At 40.2% G+C, this 12,023-nt stretch overlaps 1 protein-coding gene across 1 annotated transcript; it reads right to left on the bottom strand.

The window, feature by feature from the left end:
* Positions 1-4,542: 4,542 nt before the first annotated feature.
* LOC124387967 lies at positions 4,543-6,767 on the bottom strand. Its single transcript, XM_046852587.1, has 2 exons — positions 6,392-6,767; positions 4,543-5,779 (listed from the first exon to the last, which is right to left on the bottom strand). Exons 1-2 carry the CDS (start codon positions 6,765-6,767, stop codon positions 5,529-5,531), a joined length of 627 nt encoding a protein of 208 aa, XP_046708543.1. The 3' UTR covers positions 4,543-5,528.
* Positions 6,768-12,023: the final 5,256 nt, after the last annotated feature.

Raw genomic sequence — 12,023 nt, 5'->3', positions numbered from 1 at the left:
AGTCTTGTGGTCGTTACCTGAAATGTTCTTCCCACAATCTTGAAGAGTTCCCAGAGGTGTTTAGTGCTCGTTGCCCTTTTTCTTTCATTCACTCTCAGGCTTTAGATGGGTTGATTGTGAAGTCCAGGTCATCTGATGCAGAACTCCATCACTCTCCTTCTTGGACCAATATCTTTTCCAGACCCTAGAGGTGTGTTTGGGTCGTTGTCCTTGAGGAAAACAAATGATGTTCCCACTAAGTGTAAAACCTGATGGACGGCACGTCGGTGCAGAATGTTGTGGTCGCCATGCTGGTTGAGTGTGTCTTCAATTTTAACTAAATCACCAACAATGTCAGCAGAAAAAGCACTTCCACCCATTCAGGAACCATTTGTTCCCCCTCTGTACATCTAACAGAACCAAACATCTTACATTTTATGTGCTTATGGATATTTGTGTTCATCAACCACAAGGGTGTTATAAAAGGCAGGTACTGATGTAGGTGAGGTTAGACCCTAACCCTAACCCACTGAAGGTCTTCAATCTCCAAAGCATGTAAACCAGATCGGCGGCTTTTTTTTTCTTCTTATACCCGCTTCTCTTCAGAATCCTGCCGAGGGCGCTGCTCCACTCCAGAGTACCGCTGAGGGTGCCGCTCTGCTCTAATTGTCGATATAGTTAAGGATGCGGATGTCCCGAAGTCTCAGAGGTACCAGAACACACTTTTTTGAAGGTGCGGGGTGATAGGGCAGGGCCAAAAGGAAGAAGTCGATACTGGTAAGCTTCGGCCCTAAAAGCGAACCTCACAAACTTCCTGTTAAAAACAAAGGATGGATACATGAAAGTGGGGATCCTTTAGATCTACCATGACAAACATGTCCTCGGATCTGATTTGAGCCAAAACCTGCTTGAGGGTCAGCATCCTGAACCTGATTCTCATGAGTGAGTGGTTCAGCTGACGTAGATCTAAAATAGGATGCAACCCACCATCCTTTTTGGGAACATAAGTACTGGCTGTAGAACCCAGACTCTCGTTCTGATAGAGGAACCACCCCGATGGCCTTCTTTTTTTCTCTTGTGCCTTGATCAGAGCCTGCTCAGTTCCCACAGAACCCACCAGGTCTCTTTAGTGGCTTTGAGAGCTAGGTCTGCTGTTCGGGGGAGCTCAAGGAATTGGCTGCCTGGGCACCTCCCACATCCAGCTCATGCAGCAGGTCAGCCTGCTGAGGCATAAGCCTTACCCATGAGTGCTGAGGTATTACACAGGGGCTTTGTGGGTAATGTTGGGGTCCTCGGGGAGGAGGCGATCCTGGGGGAGAGATAGCTCGCAAGTGTCCAGGTCATGGGTGAAGCTTTTTGGAATGTCCCTTCAGCCCCTTTTCAACACTGTACTTATACATCATGGGGCAGAAAGTACACAGAAAGTACACAGGTATGGAGCGATGCCACAGGTCTTTAAAAAAGCTTCGTCCATGACCTGGACACTTCATTGTGCAGGTCAGGAACAAACAGAAGACCCAGATGTGGAGGTTGTGACACCGGTGTCAGAAAGCACTCATCCAGCTTACTGGATGGAATGACTTTCTGCTCATGGGCCGGCCAAGTTATGTAGCTTGGCTACTGCACGGGTCACAACCTTTAAAAGTGCTTACAAGAACTATGAGGAGTGCTCTCCGGGAGCGAAGCATGTGCAAAGAAATGCAAGCAAAATGTGAAGAGAATCTGCGCCTAATGTGCTCCGCCCCAACTTCATAGCTCCTTAAAGGAAGAGAGGCGGAGCTAATGCTCTCGTTGCAGGGGGAAGAAACCGGTGAAAAGCGGACTTCCGAGCCTGTAAGCGAGTGCTGGGTTGAGCAGGAGAGGTTGGAGAAAGGGACAAGCCCGTCTGGAAAACCCTCTGCAATGTCCATTTGCGAACCACAGGAACTGGCGTGCTGCTACGCCTTAGCAAGAGCGGGGCGAGAACTGCGAGGAGCGCGAGTACTCTAATTGGAAGAGATCTTGGGAGCAGTGTGATCGCATTGGCATGTGAGCGCAGTTTTTTACAAACAATAGACAAACAATTCAACATTAAATTGAACAAACAGAAGCTGGCGCCAGCTTCACTCCCTTCACTTATACTTCCTGATCGTGACGTCTCCCCGCCGGTGACAGCCCGTGTCCAATTTTGACTAATTACACACATCATTCAGAGCGTGGACAATGCAGTAGTGTTCCCAAAGAATTGTGATGCAGCCTGAGTTCCGGAAAGGGAACACAATTTTAGAAGCGCTCCATGAGGTGACATAAGAAGAAACCTTAAGAGGAACCTGACTCTAATCTCCTACATAACTGTGTACTACAGCTAAAAAGTGTTACCTGTATTTAAAAAAAATGCTTAATTAAATACATCTACATTTCACTCATAAAAGCCATTTTCAGTGTTTCCGTGAGATTCCCCGGCAATTCTGCTGTGTGTAGGTTACTCATGTAAGCCAACATCAGGATTTCTACATAAATCTGTTCCTAATCAGCTTTAATAAACAATGCCCACAGTGGGTCATGTTTATTGATGATGAAATATTAAATAATGAATTATTATAATTCATTATTATGAAGGGTGCCAATAAATATAGAGCTAGCTGCCCCAAGTGCGAAGCAAAAACACTTTATAAAAGAAAAATATCAAAATGATCATAATAATAATTACAATCAAAATATAAATAATATAGTAAAAAAATTATAATTGTCTAGCTTACAAAATGTTATAATTTCATTTTGTTTTAAAAAAGAAAATACTAAAATAAAAAAAACAAAAAAAACTAATTTTAATACAAAAAAAACAAACCATGAATAGTTTTATATATAAATATATCAAATATACAAAACCTTAATTTATGTAATTAAATTAGCATACGTTAGAATACATAACATTTAAATATTTTAGGTTTTCAGAACGAGCCACGGCACATCGCATAGTTCACTGCGGTCGGATTACTGCATCCCCAGCAAAATAAATAAATAAAAAGAAAAAAAGAACAATAAATAAAACAATTGAAATGACATATAATGCTATAAAGAAACATTGTGGTATTACTGATAGTACTAATACATAATTATTATTATCATCATATACTTTATAATATAATATAATGTCAAGAATTGGGAGGATACGTAATTACATCATAATAATAATAATAATAATAATAATAATAATAATAATAATAATAATAATTATAATAAAAATTATATAAAATTAATCCAATATAGACCAGTGATTTTCTTACTCAGTTCTTGACTGACTATTATCATCTAATTGTAAATTTTGCTTATGATGAATTTAGATATATAATTTCGAATATATAATATAAACAGTTGGCATTCCAGCCACATACTGATCATATTCATCTTTACATTTATTTCAGTAGAATTGTTTTTTTACCAGAAAGTATTGCATATCTTCACTTTCCCGTACTTGACTATGGTGATATATTATAGAGCGTCGATCATTTTTCAGACACTCTTAAACTCACGCTGCTGCTGCTTTATTCATAAATCTATGTGTTTTGTTACAACTGTTTTCAGTCCATCGTTTCTGTAGACACGGGACATTATAACCTTCGTAGAGGACGTTATTTAATTTGTCGTCCCTGTTGAACGTTGAGCGACTAACAGGTCCACCACTGTGCTCCTTCACCGGTCCAATTTACGGCACTTATATAGAACTTTAAGTTCAGCCATAAGTGAAGCTGCTCGATTGTTTCTATGTATTTATGTATACACTCGTTTAATCGCTGTTGTGTCTCTCGGCCAGCTCGTAAAAACTTCATTTTCATTTATTTCTAAATGAACAACGGTCGCGATGCATTTAGAATCGAATTACAAGGAAAATAATCGAAGCCATGTCAGATGGTGATCTTATGGTATATTGTGTATCGCACGTTGTGTATCGTTCTCAGACTCACCAAAAACACAGGAAACAAAAAGGCCCCCAAGCAGAACGAAGAGATGCTGCATGTTCGACAGCCAGTCACACTCTGATATCAGACAGGGTTATGGTTTTATCTGACACAAACCATCAAATACACACACACACACACTCACAAACACACACACATGCAACACTTCTTACACCTCACAGACCAGTTAAACGATAGATATTATGAAAACTTACACTTGTTCACACCCTGGGCCTCCAGCTTACCACAAAACAGTTTTTGTTCCTGTTTGTCAGACATGGTGGAAACCATTCTGTTTAAGTACACACAGCTGTTAATTCAGCCTTGAATTTATTTTATGTACAACCAAAAATTAAGATTTGTATCCTAAAGACACAGAAAGAAACATTCACAGCATTTGCCAGACACTGTTATCCAGAGTGACTTATTTTCGAGCAATTGAGGGTTAAGAGCCATGCACAAGGGTCCAGCAGTGGCAGCTTGGCCCAGCAGATGTTGGACTTCTGCACAGAAGATCATGAATTCAAATCCCACCACCATTGAGCTCCCATTGTTGGGCCCTTGATCAAGGCCCTTAACCCTCAACAACTCAGTTGTAAGTCGCTCTGGATAAAGGCACATTTAAATATGAGTTTGGTGGTGCTGGGATTTGAACTTGTGAACTTCTGATCCAGAGTGCAATGCCATAACCACTGGGCTTCCACATACTTAAAAGTTCTACTGGATGCACACTGACCTGATACTAATACAGCAGTGAAGACATTTACATCACATTTATTTTCTGCATTTATACAGAAAAAATTAACTTCCCTCGTTTTCTACAGCTGAGCAGATGATGGATGAAGGCCGTGTTCAGCAGTGGCACATTGGAAGTGCTGGTTTGTAACCTTCTGATTAGAAGTCCAGTGTCCATTGAGTTATCAAGACAAGAGAAGGTAGAAGGAGGTGAGACGACAAACAACACGTTCAAGACTTAATTTACAATTATTTTATTAACACAACTTGAGCAACTCCTGCTAAAGAACCCAGAGGGGCAACTTAGTTTTGCAGGGATTTGAACTAACATCCCTACTATCAGAAAGCCAACATCTTAACCACCAAGTTACCCCATTCCACTTCAATAAAGGTGCAAGGAACATTCAAGAGGCCCTATACAGGTACAGCCCCAGGCTGAAAGTAAAGTGGTACCACTGCGCTTTCAACCCGAGACCTCTGTCTCTAAAGAGTGTTGCACTGGAGTTTGGGTTGCTGGGGCACTGGGATGGATGACTCTTTAAGGGGACTATGTAACACTGCAACCAGGTGCAAAGGAGACCTCTTTGGGGTGCATTTCTTTTGTTTTCTAATGCCTCGTTTCTGGCTTTCCTTCAGATTGAGGGTCTTGGTTTTAAATAATCATTCTTTCTAGCATTCCAGCAGTGGGAGATCAGTGGTTAAGATGTTGATCAGAAGGTTGTGATTAGAAACTTCAGTTTGACTTGCTTCTGCTGGGCCCCTGAGCAAGGCCCTTCACCCTCAACTGCTCTATTATTGCAGAACATTGTACGATTTCACAACAATCTGCTAATCACAAAGTCTTGTTTGCACTTGTCCATTTGCGTTTTTTTTTTCTCATCCTGTTAACTCGTTCACCACTTCCAATTCTCGTCCATGTCCTGTTTGTTCAGTCATCTCTTTCACATCCTTGTCCTCCGCCATTACTTCAATCTCATTTTCCAAACTTCTTTCATCTCCTAGTTCTTTATTCTTTTCGTCTTCTTTTCTTTCCTGTCCAGCTGGTTGCTCTTTTGGTTCATTCTCCTCCTCCTCCTCCTCCTCCTCCTCCTCCATGATGACCTCTTGCGTTTGTGCAGTTCGTGGACCTAATAAACACACAGCAGGTTGTCAGGTGTCTGAAAAAATCTTATTATCATGTGTAGTCCACCAGGATCAAAGTTTAAATATGTTTACAATCAAATTATCAAATTGGTGTAAATGATAGAACAGAACAGAACAGATTTTAGCTTGTAGGTGGTATTAAAAAGATTTTGTAACATGCCAACAGATGGCAGCACAAGGCTGCACGCACATTCGCATGGAGCACCGGCATTCATAATTTAGTGTGCCAAAAGACGTTGTCCTGTGACCTCCTCCCCACAAGAAACAACACGATCTCACTTCCACACCCACCCTACTCGACAGATTTGTCTCCTGCGGACTTCGCCTAGCTCGGCGTTGTGACATTGTTGCGATTCAGTTCGAAAAGAAGACTTCAAGGTCATGTTCCTAGAGCAGCGGGACATACTGTATCTCGCTTTACTTGAATAATTTCTCTCTGACACTATTATATGGTTGAGTTTCTTTCACCAGCAGGTTATAGCAAGCTCCATCGGTCTAAAAGAGAGCTTTAACGCTAAAGCGATGCTAGCATAACTTTGTTAACTCATCTGCTTTCTTTGTTAGAGTTTTTATGGGGTTTTTTGGTACAAACTTACCTGCTCTCGAAACTTTATTCGTCTCTTTCCTGCTAAGAATGCACACGGCTAGCAGCAAAGTGACGAAGGGAACGCATCGGATTGCAAAAATGATGGGTTCGTTGTTATAGACTTCTTCAGAGGGCCCTGAAACTGGAAAGCTTTTGTCATTGAGTAGATTATGAGTACAAAACCAACAAAAGGAAGTTAGCATCAAAGCAGACAAGGAAGGAGATAAGCATGAAAGTGGTACGTGACGCAACAACAAGGGCATGGTGCAGTGAACAGAAAAGTACACAGAGGTGGTAGTTTGCAAGCCGGTAAAGGTTAGTCCATGTTCAGTACGGAGGAAGGGATGTGGGTGTGAAGTGCATGTGGGTAATGGAGGATGTGGCATCAGCACCGAATCACTGAGAACCGAGAAACATATACGACACGATGGTACACGATCAACGATAAGCACTTACATAATACACTGGGTGGGGCAGTAGAAGCTGGTTTAGTGGTAGTAGAAGGTTCTGTTTGAAACAACAAGGAAATCAAATGAACATGTACTCACCCACTTTTCCTTCGACTCGCAGTTAACTGGGTTAGTCTGGCTCTAAAATTCTATCCATACAAATATATGAACATCATAGAACTATAGAAACTACACACACTTACATTACGCCTCGGTAAGCGCAAGCGATGAAACTCTGCTAAAACATAACCCTAGATCCCTATAGACACCACAATACTATAGTATAGCACTATAGACACCACGACTGTAGATGAAACTTACTCTCAGTACTCGGTGAGGGAGTGGGAACTGCTCCGGTTGTAGAAACAGGCTCTGGTTAAAATGATAGAAGACAATATTTCCTTATGCTTCTTTACCATACTTACAGATATTTACTGTACCTCTCTAGACACTAAAGTCTAGCTGTTGGCTATATAGTGTATGTTTAAAGCGATTAAAGAAACCGAACTAACCGGGTTTCGCTGATACGTGACGTTTGTCCCTGCTCCCTTATTCTTCAACAGCCTCGGGATGTCTTGTGTCACCTCACAGGTATAAAAGCCTGCGTCTCTTTCATCGGCGTCGTTCATCAAGAACGTCGCGTTGCTTTCGCCGGACTCCGTGTGAACGAGTTTGTCCATACGGTTAAACGAAACCTCGCGGCCTTCTTTATACCATTTTACCTTCACGTTTGTGATGCTGACGTTCCAGCTGCAGGTGATACGGACCTGTTCTCCTTCAGTCACCGTGAGCGTAGACGGAAACTGACTCACGACAAAGGAATCGCCGGAAGCTGGAAATCGGAATATGATCAGAAAGACTGACAATCTGATGAGTTCAAAGGTTTCAGTGAGGTGTGGAGTTGATTATTGCATGGACCAGGCAGAAACTAAGGATGAATGCAGCACGGTTTCTAGGCATTATTAGGTGGTCGCCTAGGGTGCAACCAGCTGGAGGCGCCAATGAGTTCCTTCTGCCCCGTTGCCACCCCCACCCTCTCCCATTTAAATGACTTACCTGTTTTTGTGCTTAAGTTTAATATACAGCATATTGTTCACATTCATGAATTCTGGCAATTTTGCAATAACAATGCGTTTTAACATTTTTTTTTTTAAAGCATGCAAAAGTACACACATCTATTACTTAAGTAGAAGTACAGATACTCATGTTTTAAAATAATCTGGTAAAAGTTGAAGTGCAGATTAAACTTTTTTACTCAAGTGAAAGTAAAGAAGTCTTGGCTCTGACATGTACTTAAGTAAAAAGTAGTTTGTGTCGCCATTATGATGAAAAAACCCACAAAAAGCCACCTAGAGCGTAAATTGTGTAAAACATGGCGGATTTGGTGTTTGATTTGAGACTTGGCGCATAAATAAAACAAAAGTTTACTGAATAAAAATATTTTTATCTAGAGTTTATTTATTTATTTTATATCTAAGGTATAAAAAGATAGAAGAAAGGATGTCGTGGATAAATGTGTTTTTTTCCGAAGGTTTTAATTTCGCCTTTTTATAATTTTGACAGCCAAATATATATATATATATATATATATATATATATATATATATATTAATACAAAACAAATTGTAGTGAATGTATCCAGGCTGAAGATTCACATATAGAACACAAGCAGAGAAAAGATGATGATGATCAGGAATGTGTCTGTTTTCAGTCATGTTCTCATCACTGACTCCCTCTGTCTCATCCACATTAACCCCAAACTTCTTACTGTCTTCTGCCTGCTGATTCTTCTCTTCGTAAAGAGTGAGAGTCAGGACTTTATACAGCAGCGGAGTGAAAAAGACGCGCAGTAACAGGAAATCAGTTGTTCGGCTGAAATCGGCGCGCAGTGAAAATAAAATAATATTTCATCAAATCAGTGGATTAAAACTAAAGTAACGAGGCTGTTTTGAAAATGTAAGAAGTAAAAAGTACAGATATTTGTGTAACAATGTAATGAGTAGAAGTAAAAAGTTAGAAAAATAAATAGTGGAGTAAAATACTGATACCAGAAAAATCTCCTGAAGTACAGTAACGAAGTATTTGTACTCTTTACTTCCCACCTCTGCTTTTAACCAAGACTCACTCATCATCTTGATTTAATCTGAACATTTAGATTAAATATAGAAACTATAGTCATGGTTCAACAGACAAGTTTCATCTTCTTTGAAATATGCCTTGGTCATGATATACGGTATATCGCCTGTGGAAAGTGTGGAAACGGAGAGGGTCTTACGTTTTTTTTTAAAAACATGTGAGCTCCTTTGGTTGAGCATGTGGATTAGCATAGATTTACACCATCATGTGCAGAGTTAAGTCATGCATTAACAGCTTTTGTTAATGGCTCCGCCCTCCCACCACAATGCTCCTCCCCCAAACCATACAAATTCGCATCCTTCCATAAAAAAGGTTGAACACATTTAAAAATCATTGCAAAATTGCCTGAATGCAAGTATGTAAAAAATACTATATAATAAACTTTAGCAGATAAACAGGTAAGTCATTTAAATGGGAGAGGGCGGCTCACTGACGCCCCCAGCTGGTTGTGCCCTTCTATACCTAGAAACGGTGCTGCTTGTGCAAATCATAAAAAGCTATTTTTCGTCGCGTTGAACAAATTGCGAACGCTTTGGTACATTCATGTAACTGATTGTGTACAAGTGTCTACTGTTTCCCTCATAATCGGGTGTTTATGTTAATGACGATCGAAATATATTATACTGATTCTCACCTGAATCGTTTTAACATCCAAAACATCTCAGCATCATTTCATTATAAATCATAAACCAGTTGCCAAAATCTGCTTCAATGACCTCTAAAACAGGTCAAAGGTGAATCTCGTGAACCTTCAAGTCAAGTCAAATCAAGTCAAGTGGCTTTTATTGTCATTTCTACTATACACAGTGGTACACAGTACACAGTAAAAATGAGACAACATTCCTCCAGAACTAGATTCTAGATTTAGGAGGTATTAACCAGGACCCACTCATAATGGTGGACACACCTCGATTTAATCTGAACATTTAGATTAAATATAGAAACTATAGTTATTGTTTAACGGGAAAGTTTTGGATGATAACCTCATCTCCACTGAAATATGCCTTGGTCATGATGAAAATTTTGTGAAAACATTTCGACACAACACGGAATCACAATTTCTGAAAAACCAGGAAACGAACGATCGTCAGTACCGTACAGTAGAAGTGTGAATCCTGTCTGATCATTTGTGCTGCTAAAATTCATAGATATCAAACAGAAGAAATTCAACCTCGTGCATTTGCATTGATCGTATCCAATTCCCCGTCGTTTACACCAGGAAACACTGAAACGTCCGAGACACTGTGACGATGACAAAAGGACTTCCGAAGGCGATGAGATGTACAAAAATACCTACTTTTGAGAGATGAATGAAGGATTTTGGGAGAAAAATTCAGGCTTTTGCGCTGTTTGTACGAACGGAGAGGTCTGAGAGATGCGCTCTGGTTTTCAGATATTAAAAGTGATACGAGAGAAGCTCCAAAGCAAAGTCATCATCAGGATAAACATGTCATATAGGGACCACTTGCTAACATTTACATTCACGATCTATTAAGCTTGTATGGGACAATGTCCACTGTTCAGGTGCATCACAAATAAACAGAACTAAAGACGGAGAAGAAAGTTCCTCCAAACTCTGAAGAATCAGTGCAAGTCTCTGTGCTTGGACCCCTGATAACATCTTACTTCTATTTTACAAACGACACATAAATATCTCATTTACTAAAAATAAATAATAATTATGAGGACCGGAAGATGCTGAATTCAGTGTGTAATCGCATGTTCTCGGACTTACCGCAGTAACAGGAAACGAAAAGCACCAAAACTAGGACACGGAGATGCTGCATGTTTGAGAGCCAATTACACTGTAATGCATGAGAACGGTGTTGTTTCTCCTCGTACGGACCACACACACACACACACACACACACACACACACACACACACACACACACACACACACTTCATCAAACAAAGGACCCCCAGATGCTATCTATTCCTTGAACAGTGCAGACGCCACAAAAACTCCCCATCCAGTGGAGACTTTAATCTTACTGCTAGCTATAAAACTCTCACTGAGTTTATTTTGAAGGTTTTAAGAATAAAAAACGATGCAGTAAAACTTTTTCCTTGCAAATTGAGCTCCATTACCATCAGATACATCATTCTAGAAATTGTACATTTCGAAGACATTATTTGAACGGTTATAACTGGTTTTAAAGTTGCCCAGTAAAAAAAAATGCTGACTCATCACACGTTCGTAATTCCAAATGTTTGTTTGATGTCAACGCCAACGCGTTTATTAGTAACTTAATAACATGTTATAAGAGGCCGCAGTATGAAGTCTGTACACTGTTTATAAACATTATACAGTCTGATTATTATTTTTTGGAACTTTATTTGTTCTTTAAAAATTTTTTTTTATTACAGTAAGTTGTTCCGTAGTTTGAACACGTTCTGGTGTTGAGTAAGTTTCACGCTGCGATCTTTTTAAGTGTTCTGCGTAACGTTAAGTAGCTCTGGGTCTGATCGCAAACTAGGAAAAGCTAACTGTTCGAGAAAAAACGAAGTAAAAAGTTAGTTCTAAGTTAATTAGACGAAACAACTGTTTGGTGGTATCACTGCATCACACTGCCAATGACAGCCTTCATCCTATATTCCATCCTGGTGCATCTCTATCCATCTACTCCACCCCCCTACACACACTCCTTCTTCCATTACTCCATGCTCCAGTTCTGCTGCTCACATATCTATTGCAGGAGCTTTAGGTGGTCCACAGGGGTCAGCATTGGGTCTCTGAATGTTCTGCACCTGAAGGTTCTGTATGCAGCGAGATGTGATGCTTTGTGTGTTCAGACTCCTCGCTTCCAGAGCCAGAGATCTTCTTCTGCCTTTTTAACATGGGTTATACTAGCATTCTGTCCATCCAGTCCATACAGTAACATCAGCATTTTCTCCACACCTCCACACCTGTAGTGCACAAGCTCCAAGAGATCCGTGTGGATTTAATAGGTTTTTTTTTATTCCACTGTTTCCACAGACTTTTGAAGAAAAGCTGGAGATCGTGAGGGAAACTATGATGAGCTATTTCATGAACTGTTTATTATTTTCCTTTTC

The sequence above is a fragment of the Silurus meridionalis genome, chromosome 6, assembly GCF_014805685.1.
Source record: "Silurus meridionalis isolate SWU-2019-XX chromosome 6, ASM1480568v1, whole genome shotgun sequence".
Lineage (NCBI taxonomy): Eukaryota > Metazoa > Chordata > Actinopteri > Siluriformes > Siluridae > Silurus > Silurus meridionalis.
The sequence above is the reverse complement of the archived record's forward strand: the minus strand, read 5'-3'. Positions and strand labels throughout refer to the sequence as shown.

Bases quoted from the DNA above. Each gene is read 5' to 3' on its own strand.
- LOC124387967 (XM_046852587.1), bottom strand. From the start codon at position 6,767: ATGCCACATCCTCCATTACCCACATGCACTTCACACCCACATCCCTTC. The intron at 5,780-6,391 runs GTAAGTTTGTAC...TGTGTTTATTAG, and splicing joins GAATAAAGTTTCGAGAGCAG to GTCCACGAACTGCACAAACG.